General features: G+C 35.0%; 1 protein-coding gene across 1 annotated transcript; it reads left to right on the plus strand.

Annotated features, from left to right (window-relative positions):
* The first annotated feature begins 353 nt into the window (after positions 1–353).
* LOC110721198 (mitochondrial phosphate carrier protein 3, mitochondrial-like) lies at positions 354–4741 on the plus strand. Its single transcript, XM_021900340.1, has 6 exons — positions 354–768; positions 1581–1942; positions 2066–2109; positions 3631–3845; positions 3970–4094; positions 4281–4741. The coding sequence occupies exons 1-6, from the start codon at positions 472–474 to the stop codon at positions 4339–4341; spliced, it is 1104 nt and encodes a 367-aa protein (XP_021756032.1). The 5' UTR covers positions 354–471; the 3' UTR covers positions 4342–4741.
* Positions 4742–16782: the final 12041 nt, after the last annotated feature.

Genomic DNA, 16782 nt, shown 5'->3' on the forward strand with positions numbered 1-16782 from the left:
ACCCCACTACCTCCCTATTTTATTATTTTCTCCAATTTCTCCTAAAACTCCACGCATGGAGAAATGGAGCAAGTATTTAAATACGAGTTACAAATCAATTGTCTAAAAAAAAATCAACAATAATACATTTTGTACATCTCGAGAAAGAAGAGTAGACCATCATATTCCGATTCCAGAATATTCCCCGAATAGAGACTCCATCACCCCACCGGCCACCCCCTCATTCAACCTTGAAAAGGCCGGGTTAAAATCGTAATTACCCCCAACTTTTGGTACCACCCTAAAGTCATAATTACCCCCAACATTTCTGGGCCTAATTTCATCAACCCTTTTTCTCGTATAAAATACGCGAATACTGCGGCTACCACTGACCCATATCGCTGAATCGAACAAAGAGAGAGAAAAAAAGAATTGGTAACAAAATTTCCTCATTTTCTCTCTCTTCTTCGAAGCTTTTGAATCTCAGCATCAATGGCGGTCTCTGAAAATGCTAGGAAATCTCTTCTTCCTTCATTCCTTTACTCCTCTAAGGGGTTTGCTGGGCTTGATCAAGTCGCTGTTAACACCATGAGTGCTAACCCTAGTTTGTCGGAAAATGGCGCACCACAATTGAACAGCTTTGTCATTCCGTCGCCTTCTGAGCCGTCGAAGAAGATCGAGATGTACTCGCCTCAGTTTTATGCTGCTTGTACTGCTGGTGGTATTCTTAGCTGTGGTCTTACTCATATGGCTGTTACACCTCTTGATCTTGTCAAATGTAATATGCAGGTATAATTTCTTTTGTTTTTCTTGTTTGGTTTTTGATTTTGGTTGGATCTGTGATCGATTGTTTTGGATCTTTCAGATCTGTTGTTTTTTGTTTTTGTTGAGGATTTTGTGTCGTTGAATTGTTTTTTGAATGTTGTTTTTCATTTCATTTTATAATTTTTTGAACTTATGTTTTCAATGTGATTTGGGCGTGATTTTGAATTTTATGATTTATATGTTATTTGATCTGTATGTTGTATAATTAAGGTGTGGTTAGGTCACAAATTTAGGGATTTGACGTTGAAGTTGATATTGTTTGGGTTGATGTGTAACTTTTATTTTTAAATTTTCTAGATAATTGAATGAATTATCCGATTTAGCATTTCATTTTGGTTGCAATTGAGCATAGTTCATGTTGCTTAAGATTTAGGTGAACATGGATTAATTTCATAAAAGGTTAAGCCTCTTGACAGGGCTAGTATTTGGGAATTGGTGAAAAAGTTAGTGGTGATTTCATTGATTTCGACTATTTTCATATAAGAAGTATTATGATTTGTGGTTTCATTAGACGTGTGTTTGAAATTATTAATGGAGTACCTTCTAGTACGCAGTTAAGTAGGGAGTTTTAGGAATCAGAAGTGTGAGGTTGATTCCGGCACATACATGATACTGCTGGGTAACAGTGCCTTACCTGCCTATTATCTCAAGCTGACCTTGTGCATAAGTTTGTCCCTGGAATTCTGTATAGAGATTCAAGAGAAATAACTGGTCCTCTGTTAGTTTCTTGATTGTTGTATGAGTGGTTGAATTTGATGGAATTTTTTTGTTTTCAGATTGATCCAGCCAAGTACAAGAGCATCAGCTCTGGTTTCGGTATATTGCTCAAGGAACAGGGAGTCAGGGGCTTCTTCAGGGGTTGGGTGCCCACACTTTTTGGTTACAGTGCTCAGGGTGCTTGCAAATTTGGTTTCTATGAATTCTTCAAGAAGTACTATTCTGACATTGCTGGCCCGGAGTATGCTGCCAAGTACAAGACATTGATCTACCTTGCTGGTTCAGCGTCAGCTGAAGTTATTGCTGATGTTGCCCTTTGCCCTATGGAGGCAGTAAAAGTAAGGGTGCAAACTCAACCTGGTTTTGCTAGAGGATTGTCTGATGGTCTCCCTAAGTTTATCAAGTCTGACGGAATTGGCGGGTAAATTTCTTGTTATACTCTCTTATTCAAAATACAAAATACTTGGTGCACTGGTCTCTTGCTCTACTCTTAGAACTGTGTTGGTGGGAATTTATAACTCATTGAGAAGCTTGATTTTTGCAGGCTATACAGGGGATTGGTTCCACTTTGGGGTCGCCAGATTCCATGTAAGTTCTTAATAGATGCTGTTCATCCATTCTTATACTTGTGTACTAATGTCATATGGGTATATATGTTAGTCCTATGATTTCTAAGGCATCTTTGGTTCTATAATTATTATCCCTTATTGCCTGATGTACAATTTATCTTATAAAAGTGTAGTTTCTGAATTTACCTTTATTTGTACCCTTTCGAGCACTTACCTTCCAACGATTTGAGTTATATGTCCTGATGAAGGTTTGATCCAATGTCTTTACTTTTGTTAGAATTGTTGCCGAACATCGTGGCCTCTTTTTCTCTGGTGGCTTTTCTCCATTGGCTTGATTGTTAGTTCTCACCCAGGTCTTGTCTCTTGTGTGTATTAGGGCTTTGTTTGATTCATATAGACTTATCTGAACTTGTTTATTTTTGTCTGAACTTGTATAATTTTATCCTAAACATTTTTGAAATCACCTTGTCTGAAGTTATTTTGTCTGAAATTGTGTTTGAAATTTTATGAAACATACTTATTTATGTAACTTATTATTATTTTTTATTTTTTTTGGAAATAAGTTAAGATAGTTATAATAAGGTGAAACAACAAGCCCTTCTCGTGAAAAAGGTAATTTGCTTTGTTTAGGGTATTGTTTTGGCCACTAACTTAGTAGCATTCTATTGTTTTTGTTGGATGTCAAGTTAGTGTTTGATCAAATGTCGAGTCCTTATTTCTCTTATGGTTTTTGTTGGACACTTGTTATATCAATTTTCTTCAGTTTCCCTGGTCTTGTATTTTTAAGCTTCTCTGAAATGGTTCCATTTACACATCATGTTGTTGTCTAGGTTTGTGTTTTCACTATTGCTGACATAAGTTTGTAGTTTGATTTATCATTTATGGACATATCTTTCTTGGTTTAGTAACATGAATGAAATTGGTAAGATGTTATTTTGAAGAATGATGCTGCTTTCAATTCACTAATCACTATACCCCATTGTTTATTCTGTTGGTAGTTTGTTTTTGTTTTTTTACTTTTATTAATTTGGAGATGCTATTGAAAGAAAGGATATGAAGCAGTTTAGAGATGGTTGCAGAGGGCAGAGAAAGGGAGGCTTATTTATTTTTTATTTTTTTTGGGAGAGGGGGGAGCATGTTGCCGACCCAACTTATTGGATTAAGACTTTGATTGATTGATTTGGGAGGGGGGAGGGGGTGGGTGTGTGTGTTGAAACTACCACAGCACTAAAACCTGCTCACTGGTGGGTCCTCTTGCAGGTTAAGATGATAATTTAGATGTTTTTGCTTATATGGTGGTCTATAAACTTGAGATCTTTAGGTGCCAACTATAATTTTGTCCAGAATTTAAGCTCTTTGTGCATGGATGAGTCATAAACTACTGGCTTGTATTAATGTATGATTGCTGTAGGTTTGTTGGTTATCAATTTTGTGGGATAGTTATGATGCCAATAATGCCATTTTATTTGTTGCTGATCAAATTTATGCTTGGAGCCACAGGCATTTAGTATGGACACTTATGTGATAATTTGTTCTGCAGACACAATGATGAAGTTTGCATCATTTGAATTGGTTGTTGAGCAGCTATATAAGCATGCTATCCCTGTGCCAAAAAGTGAGTGCAGCAAGCCTTTGCAGCTCGGTGTCAGTTTTGCTGGTGGTTATATTGCTGGTGTTTTCTGTGCTATTGTCTCACATCCCGCTGACAACCTTGTGTCTTTCCTTAACAATGCTAAGGGAGCTACTGTTGGTGATGTAAGTGCTTCAATTTGATGTTATATGCTAAAGTGAATTGTTTGTCATCCCTTATTTCTTTTGGCTGTGCTTGTCAATACCATTTAATTCTTTTGTATTAATGTGTATCTGATGTTGGTTGCAGGCTGTGAAGAAGATGGGTCTGTTGGGTCTTTGTACTCGTGGGCTTCCTCTCCGTATTGTCATGATTGGTACCCTCACTGGAGCACAATGGGGTATCTATGACGCGTTCAAAGTTTTCGTTGGCCTGTAAGTTTCTTAGCACCTGCATAATATTCTGTTTAATTTGCTTTCACAGTTTGATTCTGTAAGAGAACATAATTGGTCCATTGGAGATAGAAAATAATTGTATTTCTTGTAGGCTTTCACTCATTTTGTTGGTCTATAGTTGCATTTGTATTGCACAACTCAATTATATTGTATTTATGATCTCAGGCCGACAACTGGTGGTGCGACTCCCCCTGCTACCACCGAAGCCACCCCTGCAAAGGTATGAAGATGTTGACGATAGAGAAGTATCAGCTTTAATGGCTTTAATCGGACATTTTTGGATGTGTGGAGAAGTGTTAATAAACAGCAGAACCACTGATAATGCTCACTGGATGGTGGGAGAGAATTTTTGTTTTCTTATTAAATTCATGACTATGTTAAACTTGTAGTAGCTCTGGGCAATACTTTTGACGAGGATGCTTTTGTTCTCATCCTTTTTGAAACTCTGTTGAGTACGCATATTAGACCATTTATAGATCATTATTTTTATGGATTTGCCCACTAGGAACCGGCGATAAAGAAATGACAGATGATATTGGAGATTAAACTTTGGTATTTTTTTTTTCCGCTACAGCTGTTGCTGGATCTAGCTAATGTTTGTTATCTATGGTTCATTCCAGTGAGCATATCTAGGTTTTTCCATTTTTTATTCAGTAGTTCTTTTTACTTGTATATTTCTTCTCTCACAGTAAGAGCCAAAATGGGCCATGGAAATTTCATGGTCTAACTTCAAATAAAATACTTCATTGTTTTGTCAACTATGTTTTCTTCTTGTGCGGCTACTGAGTTTGCCTTGTGCACTTATTTAGCGGGTTACACCGTTACAATATTACATTGAGTTGGGCTGTAACAACCAAAAATTTCAAATCTTAAGCCAACGATCTTCATCTGAGATTCAATCTTATCTCTCAAGTTTCAAAAATTGCATGTTTAGCTATGAATTGGTAGTTGCTGGTTTAACATTTATCTCATCTTCAAAGCCGTATACGAGTAGTTTTTACTAAGCTTTATTATAGTAGTCAGAGAGTTAGGGATGACAATGGATTTCGACCCGACCCGGATTTGTTTTTCACGGAACTGGGTCTTCAAATTTTAGACCCGACGGATCCGGGTCGTGCTGACAAAAACGGATATGGATCTGGGCCCTAGACCCGTATCTAGATCCGTGGACCTGTTTTTTTTTTTATTTTTCCTATTAATAAAAACTAAAATTGTTTGTTTCTTTATTAAAAATGTTGATAATGTTAGTAATGATAAAGATTCACTAGCTCATATGTAATATCGTATTTTTTTTTGTTGTTTATAATTTTAATTCAAAATATGAGTGTATAAATTGGTTACTTTGGGGTTGAACTTAATAACCAACAATGTAAGTTTGAAATACATTTTTTGACCTAAACAGTACAGTTATTGCAAAAAATTAGGCAAAATATATTAGACCCGTTTTGGACCAAGTCAGATCTGGATCCTATATACAAAAACGGATTTGGATCTGGGTCCATCCGGACCCGGTCCAGATCCGACCCATTGCCATCCTTAGTCAGAGTACTAAAATTTTATTGTTTCTATTTACTTCGTATATAACAACTGGCAAATTTCACTAATGGGTATCACAAACTTTCATATGTAGCAGGTCACACCGTGTGGCCATATTTAAAAAAAAAAAAATCCTACTCTAGAAGTCTTCTCTCTCCTCTTTTCTTAGCTTCTTCTTCTCTAAGCCAAATGGTTACATCACCTATTTTCTCTATCCTCTTTGCCAAATTGGTGCAATTAAAGTCTTGATTTTGAGAAATTGGGTGTCAAATTGCTGTGAAAAACTGCAATTAAGCTTAAGATCATCAACAACAATTGAAGGGTGACAAATTTCGCTTCATTTTTTTTATTAAATTTGGGAATTTAATTTCGTCAAAAACTGCGATTTTGAGTAGTTTGTTGTTATTGTTTGTTAGAGAATGAGGTTAGGTTGAGATTTGCAGAGAATTAGAGAAAAAGGAGAGAAACAATAAAACTACGTGAAGAAGAAGAACAAGGAGGAGGAGTGAGAAAGAGGTTTGTTCTTGAGTTGATTTGATCAGCAAGGGTTGATTTGTTCATGAGTTAGCAAGGGTTGTTGTTGTTGTTGTTGTTGTTGTTGTTGTTGTTGGTTTACTAGTGGTTAGGGGTTACTAGGTCTGGTCAAGGGTTACTAGTTTGTCAAGGGTTATTAGTTTTGGTCAGGGGTTACTAGGTTCGGCTAGGGGTTAGCCACACACAAAACCTTCTGTTTAAAGTCAATGTTTTGGGACATGCCCTAGTTTGAGCCAAAAGCTTATGCCATTGTTTAAAAAATAGTTGGTGGTAAAATTATATATATATATATATATAATCTATAGGTAGTAATTGATAAAACAATAATTGTAGGTGGTAATTGTAAAAAAATCCTATTATTAATGATGGAAGTTAACTAATTCTCCTTATTTTAAAAGATTAGAAAACTTAAAAGGGTTTTGCTCACTATTAAATAGTTTTTACCCTTATTAAATAATTAGAATAAAATACTTTACTATCAATATATTTTATAAATAGTTAAATTAATAGTGAGCAAAAACCCTTTTAAGTTTGGTGGTTATGGTTGCTATGATGGTGGTTATGGTTGCTATGATGGTGGTGGACTAGTGGTAGAGTGAGGAAGATAATGGAAGAGCGCAAAATCTAGGCTCTTCTATGCTAAAGGGAAGAGAGTGGATAGAAGTCAAGGAGAATTTTAAGTGTAAAATTGATATTTTAACTTATAAAATTATTTTGTATATACACCGAAACATATCTCTCAAAATAAAGTCCGAAGATGAAACAACTTTCATTACCTAATTTGGTCATGTTCGCTTGAAGAATCTACAAATTATTTGAAATATCCATTTATTTTGATCCACTGTCATTTTATTTCATAAGTCATTTTATCCATTTCAATTGCCCAAATATCTTTTCTTAGCTAAAATTCCACAAACCTGAACCCAATTTCCCTTTACTTAATCGCAGCCCGAAATCAAGCTAATCTCATATCTTCGGTTCATAATTTTTATGCAATTCCTACATGAATGGATAACCCTTGAAATAATATTTCACATGATACTCCCTCTGTATTTTATTACTTGCCCCACTTTCCTTTTGCCACCGTATTTTATTACTTCCTCCATTTTTTTAAATGCATTACTTTCTATGGTTGGAACTTGGAAGTTCCAATTTAGATGCATCACTTTACTATTTGGTTAATAAATTTTCTCTATCTCTTTCAAATCACATGGGTCAACTTTTTTCTCTCTCAATTTAAAAGTGATGCATTTAATTAAAAAAAAAAACCGAGGAAGTCCATTTCCTTTTTTGAAAAGCTTTCACAATATTTTACTAAGTTATTCTCTCCTAGTGGACCCTCCTCCAACTATCAAACTTTAATATTTCCATATTCTCTCCCCTCCCAACTGTCATACTTTTTTTTTTCTACCAACCCACTTCCTTTTATTTTATTATTTTCCATTATATTTCATAGCACGCCGTGCATGTAGAAATGAAGCAAGTAATAAAATACGGAGGGAGTATATCATAAGCCCAATTTTAACTTAAAACGAAAAAGATAGAGCGAATTACTAAACTCAGTCCAAAACCGGTACCCTTTCTTTATTTTGGCCATATCTTAAGTTCTAGAAAATATATTGACCTAGTTCCAATTGGATTGGGCAGATATTTATAATGATATATTACTTTCTAAAGTCCAAGTTTGAGATCAAACTATATGATAAAACAAATCGCAAAAATTTGGAAAACCATCGCACTATATCAAATTTACTGTGGCACTCCAATTCCAGCGTGTTACGCCATTTCCTAGTGTGGTTCACTGCAGGGAATTAGGTACTATATTGCGGAATTTCACGAATCACATTTATTTGTTTGCACCCAAATAAGATCAACGTGCATAATACATAAGAATCACATAATAATACCTTTAAAGCATGAATTTCACGTTGTGATTGGCTAAGAATCAGAAAGAAATATATCCCCAAAGTGTTGCTCCTCTACTCGGTACACGTGATTCGATTGAATTTCGACCAATACTAGATTGGACGGGTGAGAAAGGTAAACTACCACAATCACCACCTTCCACGGACAACTAGCCACCACGCGAACCACCACAAACACACACACACACATCGACGCATGTACTTAAGGGAGGGCGAGAGGAAGAGAGAGAGATGTTTGTTTCGCGTTATCTAATTAGGGTTTGTAACTGATCAACTGTTCTGAAAACCCTAGGAGCCTAGTCTATTTATATTCCTATTATAATTAGACTAGGAAGCAAGACCAAAACCTCCTGAAACTCCTCACATAACGGGACACGTAGCTAGAAGGAAATTCCAACATGAGCCTTTTCTTCTTATGTACAAATTAGGCCTCAAAGTGTGACCTTATAGGATCCGTTCTAATGGGCTTTGGCCTATTTCACTAGCCAAAGATCGTTGGTACCTCTAGATATGATATAACGATGACCTAAAAGAACAAACTTATTAATTACCTTCATGATTTGATCCATTATATATCTAGTGATTGCACTTGACGAAGACATATATAATCCCTTAAATCTCCCACTTATTTGAGACAAGTGTGCAATATTCAAAATCCTTAAGTCAATTTATGTATGATTTGATAATATGATTGCATGCATCACATGTCGAGATCATATTATAAGTCTACAAATTATTTCTTGAAGTATGAGTTCGAATTGAAAAAAAAATGATTACTATGTAATCCATATTAGTACGACCATGGATTTTCTCAATTCTCACTTTCCAAGAGTCCCTAAGACATTTTCTATTATATAGGTTGACTTGATCCAATCTTGTAGAAACAAAGGTTCCCACTCAACTTTTGAAGTAACCAGGTGATTAAGGAATAACTAGGTCGTTACTACCTATTCCTAAATCATGTAAAATTTATAAACCTAGGCTAACCAAACACAAGTATATGGTAATCAAAGGGTTGATCCGCAGGGAATTGTTAAACACTACAAAAACTATCAATGTTTAAGCTAGTTCGACAAGATGAGAATTGATTGAACAAAAACTAAAAGCAAAGTAAGTAAGAGGTAAAATCTATATGGTAAGAAATATTGGGAAGGGGTAGATGTAGGATGCACTTGAACATACATAGACATTGAATCGAATTGATCGCAAACTAAGCACACTTGAATTTCAAAATAAGGTCCAATAAACCACCTTTCAGGATCAAAATGTTCAAATAACATAGCCTCTATGCTATCAAATTAGAACCATATACTAGAAGGTACAATCAAGAATAAATTGACAATAATGAATCTAGCAAGGTCCACTTTTGCATCATCAAGCATCAATTCACAAACAACGTGCAGTTTGCAAGCAAATTGAAGAACATCAAGCATACAAAGACTTTTAATCACAATCAAATCAAATTCAAGATCTAAAACATGATCAAGCTTCAAATACATCATCCTCCACCTTTAGAAAAGAAAACTACTCACTAATCATTGCAATCAGCAAGTTAATCATCAGATCAACAAGCAAAAGCATGATTAGTAAGCAAGTAAGAGGATTAAAGCTAAACAAATAAAAATCAAAAGACAAAGTAAAGAGAAAGGAGTAAGAGAATGCTCATTGATTGAAGATGAATGTCTATAAGCAAGAATATCTTCCTCTTCAAGATCCAAGCATCAACAATGGTGAAAACCTCACTTTCTGTCTCTAAAAATCTAAACTAAAATAAAAGTGTTTTATCTCTCTAGATTAAGCTAAAAATCCTAGATTATGATAAGATAATACAAGTTTTTCAAATCGTCTTAAAATGAGGCTTAAATAGCTCGTACAAATTGCATTTGAAATCAGAATAAGGTTTGGTCGAACAGAGGGTAGGTTTGATTGAACCTTGGGTAGTTTCGACCAAACCAAGGGTAGTTTCGATAGAACTCCCTTGATCCTGGTTTGGTTAAACGCTAAAAAGTTCGACCCCTCCTACAAAAATGAGAAAATATTCCATGATTCTTCCTTCTTTGGTTGTTTGATCGAACTTCTGAACAGTTTAATTTGGTCAAACCTTCTAGTTCGGTCAAACTTCTCAAAAGTTCGGTTAAACCTCCTCTTGAACTTCTTCTTATAGTCTTCTCTTCTTCTCTTTGCTTCTTTTTTTTTTTTTGGCCAAGAGAAGTTTGGCCAAAGAGTCCTCCACCATCCTCAAACAATTCTATCGTCAACAGCTTCCAAGCTTGGCCAAAGAGTCCTCCACCATGCTCAGGATTGCCTTAGAACCTGCAAAAAGACAGCAAAGATCATGAGAGCGAGGGGATGACGAAAGAATGCATAAAGATCATTAAAACAAGCACAATTGAGTTCATCTTTCATTAAGCACACAAGAAATCCACATGAGAAGAAATGAGAGAAAAACCTAAGGAAATAAGAGAAAAAAAGGCCTAAGCAGTACCCATAATCATCACCAAAAAACACCCTTTATAGTCCCCTTTTACGACATGAATTTATGGTGCCCCATAGTCATAACAATCGTTGAGTGACAACATTGTTCCATTCATATCTAAGGAAATATGTTCATAAGTCCATTACTTGAACATCAAAATAGGTCAAAGTTCGTTCATGTATCATTCATACATATCCATGTGATTGACTGAAAATCTCTATGTCCTATATCCCATGAAACTGCTATCAATAAATCTTACAATTCTAGTCCATTAATTATAATAATTTATGTCCTTTTTTAATGAATTTGAACTAGGAACTTAATAATTTATGAATTCAGTTCACTTATGGGGTTTCATTTACCAAATCACGTATTTGATAATCCCATTAAAATTCACAATTATTTTGTAAATTTTATTTAATATTAAACCACAATTAAATAAGAGAAAAGAAAATTTCTATTAAACATAAAACTGCAAGTTTATGTATTATAATTGCAATAAGTTTCACAAAATATATTCAATTCGTTACAACACTTGATTTAATCTTGCTACCCTAGTGTGACTCTCATGCTTGGGCAGTGGAAGAGGTTTAGTAAGCGGATTAGCGATATTATTTTCACCACCTTACACTAGGAACATTCCTTTAGTCCTTCTCAGTATTAAAGGATATTCTTAGCAGCCTTCCAGCGTGCTTCCCCTGAGTTTTGCTTGGAATTTGCTACACATGCTCAAGGCATATGAAACATATGGTATTTTACATATTGTAACATACATAATAGACCTTATTGCCGAGGCATAAGGTATATTACTTATTCATTTTATCTCATTAGGCTCTTTCGGGCACTAATACTTGCTAAGTTATATGCCACGAGACATTGGAATGTATCCTCTCTTAGAGTTTTGCAATATGAACCTATAAAAATCTGATCAATATAATAAGTCTCTTGACTTATTCCAATCATCTTTCGAGATATGTCTCGATGGATCTTTATTTCCAATATGTATTCGGCCCTCCTAAGTCCTTCATAGAGATTAACATCTTCATCCACTCCTTGACTAACTCAAACATTGGTATGTAATTTCCTATGAGCAGTTTATCATCCACTATAGGCGTCATTCAAAGTGCGCCTACTTAAGCATGTGTGAATATGCTTGGCAATCATAGGATGAAAAATTTGACATATATATACGATAAGGGACAATAAAAGTACAAAACCGCCTACAATTTTTTAAGGAATTGATAAACCATTCAAAAATCATTGAAGGCAACCACGACAAGGGACAACAAAAGACAACAATGATTGACCCGTGAATGTTACACCCAATTCATAATCCATGAGATTACTAACTCCATATGATCTGGAACCACAAAAGGAAGATCGACAATGATGGTTAGAAGTGAGTCATGGAAGTCAACTTTGCCCGTATTTGCCTCAACTCGATTCTTATAGCTAGCAAAAAGTATTTCTTGCAATCTCAAAGGCATACAAACAAAGATTTAATTTGCTCCAAAATAAATTAGGGTAAATTTGTTGAATATTAATGCACACATAACTATAAATATTTTTTATCATTTAGATCAGCAACGAGATTAAAAAGGAACCTAACCGGTTGTCCAAATTATCGATCTCAGTAATGGTGATTTTCAATTACATGTTCCCTTTAAGAATGTAATATGGTGATCAATAAAACAATAAAACAACAAAAATACTGAAAGAAATTTAACCATAATAACATAACACTTAATATATAAAAATCATAATAAAAATTGTCAGTGAATATAATAAAAACAAAGGAGCATGATTTCTTACTTTGATTGCTTTTGTTTGCAACTAAAGAATGATAAACACGTTAGTTACCTCAAGGAAACTAATAAATATAATGGAAATTAAAGTAAAATAACAATGGAAATAAAGTTGATTTAGAACAAATCCTCAAACAATTCTACTTCACGCCTTGGTTTCAATATAGAAGTTCGGGTATAGCAAGGACTCCGTGGAGTGCTTAAGGAATGAATGGTGAAATTAAGAGGACAATGTTTAATGCTAGAGTATGAGGGAGAGAAATGAGAGAATAGTATGTGTGTTTGTGCCTGAAACTTGGACACGAGCCTCGCATTTATAGACAAAAAATGAAAAATGAAGCTCGGAACACTAGAAATGAGGCATCATTGAGAAGAAAAAGTATTGCAACACAACATGTGTACCATGGAATGATACAAATAGTGTAAAATGGTACTAAATTTTATATTGTAGAAAATAAGAAAATACGTGAAAAGATGGAATTTGGGTTAAAAAGCACCGTGGCTTGGTTTGTTTATAGTACCGTGTCACGGTACACGTGCTATTACATGTCACTTCTTTGATTTTATGAAATGCTTTTTAATTAAAATATATTACGGATTTCACAAAAAGATTATAATTAGGCACCATTTATGTCATTCGTGACTATTTTTAGGTTTAGGGTTTGTGATTTTATCATTTGGGCTCAATTAATAACTAAGAAAATTCCCTAAAAAAACTAACTAAGAAAATGGGTTAAAAAGGGTTCGGGCTATAAATAAGGTTAAGACAAGGATTTGAATAAATGTTTGGGTTAAATATGGATCAGTTTATGAAAATGTGTCGAGTTAAAAATGGATTTTAAGCTCTCCAAAGATTAAATACGCAACTTGACCAACATCAGCGTTAAAAGGTTGTTGATCATTGGGTTTGGTTTTGGAGAGACATTTTTAAGTGTCTACATCCAAAAAAACCAAGCTATTTCCTCTAAAATTCTTGTTAACACATGGTTCTTCTTTGCTTTTGAAGAAACCAAACTGTTTGATCACTTTGTCAAAATGAATGTTCCAACTCCAAGATGCTTTCTTAAGTCCAAAAATGGATTCCTAAAGCTATTGCACACCTTTCTAGGATTTTCTATATCTTCAAATCCTTATGTTGTGTCATGTACACATCCTTCGTTAAGAACCCATTCAAGAAGGTGTCATTAACATCCATCTTCCATGTTTTGTCATAGTCAAAACCATGAATTTATCTGAATTAAGTTAAGCATTGCTACCGGGGAAAAGGTTTCGTCATAGTCAAAACCATGAATTTATCTGAATCCATATGCTACCAGTCTCGCTTCATGATGTCGACATTCCCATCGATCTTTGTCTGTTTTGATCGTGTATACCCACTTGCAAACTATAGGTTTGACCCCATCAGGCAATTCTAATAGATTCTAAACATCATTTTCAGAAGACATTAAGTTTATTTTGGATTTCATGGCCTCAAGCCATTTTTGAGAGTTAGGGATCGCCAAAGCTTGCTTGTAGGTTAAAGGCTTTGCACATTCCAATAAGAATATTTCGGAATATGCAATTAACAAAACATCAACTAAACTTTTGTTTATGATTTTAGTTGACCTACATGGGGTTGGAGCAACAACATAAATATTCTATTCAACAAATTAAAGATTTTCGCATTAATTAGATTCAAGTGGGACAATATGATAGGAGTCTTGTAGTTTAATTAGCTTGCTCTGATGCGTGATTGATATATGTGTTTTATATGCTATTTTATCCCCTGTCCACGATCAATTTTATGCATATTTGATCTCTTTAGGGCTATTTTTAGTAATAATGTGTTGTTTTGAGTGTTTAATAGAGTTTACATTTATTTTGTAAGAATTTCCCAGATTTAATAGGGATATCTATGGTTTCCTGCCCCTATGGGATATCAAAGCTATGATCACGTTTCATGACCATCGTTTGTAGCTCAAGGCCGATTATTTCGATGACTAAGGGCTTAGTTTATGGAATTGATCCAAGTAATGGACTAAGGAAGAAGAAAATTTTGGTCATAAGTAATTGGAGCCCAAAGGAAAAGAAAAAGGAAACTCTGCTAAGAAAAAGACCAAGCACGACCAGGGGGATGCTCAGAATGGTGGGCCTGATCGGGCGGCCCTTCGCCTGATCAGGCGTGAGTATTTCCAGAGATGTTTAAGACCTGTCATTTTAGTTATTTTTGGGTTTAGTATTTAAAATCATTTTGTAAGCATTATTAGCTACATTTTTAAATTTCAATTTTCATTCTTAAGCTTTTGGAGAGATTTTAGTGAGAGATTATTGTTGAACTCAAGTTTCCCCTTTAAGTAAAATTTCATATTTCCTTCATTCAGTATTATTTCTCGTCTCTTTTATTGCTTTGATTTTAATTGCTTTGCTATTTTTGTGCTTTGATTTAATCATGTCTTTTTATATATTCTCTGATTAGTTTAGATTTAAATATGTGTTAGTAGTTAATTTCTAGGGTTCTAGGGGGATCTATAATTAATATGAAGGGATAATTTGTTATTATTGATTATTGATATTGCATAATAATTTCTTATTGAATTATTTTACTTCTTTATAATTGGATTATGAATTGAGCAGATGTGATATAATTGTGAAAGTAACAATATTGAATTGATGAATCGAGTAGATGTTAATTTGATAATTAATGATATTTTCAATGAGAACTTAGATCTAGTAAATTGCGAGACCATGTTAATCATATTATGTTTGCGATATTAATCGTTCATCATTATGTTGTATCTCGGAGTATTAATTATTAGTTATGAACCTGTGACCCTAGGATTTTTATTATTGGTTATTCCCTTAGATTAATTCATACAAATCTTATTTGTATCTTGATAATTTAGATTATATTAATCAATTTGGAATAGAAGAACGTTGTTTACCTGTGGACTCGACCCTACTTCTCTATCTATTTTAGTTAGTGATTTTAGGAATTACTTTTGATTAGGTGATACGACTTTAGCCTGTCAAAATTTGGCACCATTGTCGGGCTACATAAACTCCTTTTTCTCTTTTGTTCTTTCATTTTCTTCCTTATTTCATATCTTTTATATTCACTTTCTCTCTCTAAACTCCATTTTAAAACCTTCAAACTTCATCTTCTAATCAAGATCTCTTTCAATTTTCTCATCAAATCTCAACAATTTTACAATATTTTGAATCCTCTCACCATCATCTACATTTCCCATGTAATTTCTCTTTATTTTCTCCATCTTTTAGGAAACTCTAGAGAGAGAAAATCTCATGCATGTTCATCAAAAATCAACTTCTTAATGACTTCAAAAAGATTAAGAGGACAAAAAGGAGAGCAATCAAGGAAACCAACGACACCCATTGTTCATCCGGAGCTTCAAATCAAAGGTTACTAGCAAAGTACAAAAGCAAAGGATGCAAAACTGTTGGGTTTCATGATGTCCAACACCGCGCAGAACAAAACCCTCCCAAAATTCGCACATAAATTATAGTAACTAAACAAGCATATTAATTATTAATCACATATTAATTAACTAAGCAAGAAAAAGAAAGACGATTATACCTTTGACGCGTGCTTCGCTCTTTCTGAGCTGTTACTTGAAAGCTTTTAAAGCTTCACACACGTGCCGTGTAAGCCTCCAACGTCTCTCACCCTCAAGACACGACCCGAATGACCCCTACCCTAGAGCTTAGTCGAGGCTTGATCACAAGATACTTAGAGTATTAGAACAAAAGTGTTATCACTTGTGGAGATTCATTCAAGTTCAAAACTCAAGTGTGTTTCTCGATTCCCCATGGTCGTTATTTATAGGAAAATCCCCTCAAGAATTCCAATCTCCCATCAATGTGGGAGATTTGGTAAAATGCCTTTTTGCAATTTGATTTTAATTCAAAAATCAAATTAAAAGACAAATCATTCAACAAACAACAAGTGTCACATGATGAGGAAAGGGTTAGGTGGGGACTACAGGGGGACCAACCACCCCTTGATCCCCAAGAAAACTCACACAAACGGGTAACCTACACATGCGACAAATGGAACCGCGCCGATTGGTGTGGCCTGCCTTGGGCGCCAAGGTTGTCGGGCTGGCGACTTGGCCCCTTGGCTGGGCCTACCAGTTGGCCGCATGTGCTGGAAACCCACGCTATGGTATATGCGTGTAAGGCCTAGTAAGTAATACCAAACTGTTGGCCACACTGCGATGGTGCAGGATGTGTGAGCTAGCATGCCTAGCTATTGCTAGAAGTTGCTAATGAGGCATAGCACGCAAGCTTGCGGCTTGCCTTGCTAGCACTGCTAGCTTGCGAGCTCGGCCAACAAGCACCAATCAGCACCCTCATAGGGTTTCGAGGCTTGCAGCTATAGTTATCTACCCCAT

This window comes from Chenopodium quinoa, unplaced genomic scaffold (assembly GCF_001683475.1).
Source record: "Chenopodium quinoa cultivar QQ74 unplaced genomic scaffold, ASM168347v1, whole genome shotgun sequence".
Taxonomy (NCBI): domain Eukaryota; kingdom Viridiplantae; phylum Streptophyta; class Magnoliopsida; order Caryophyllales; family Amaranthaceae; genus Chenopodium; species Chenopodium quinoa.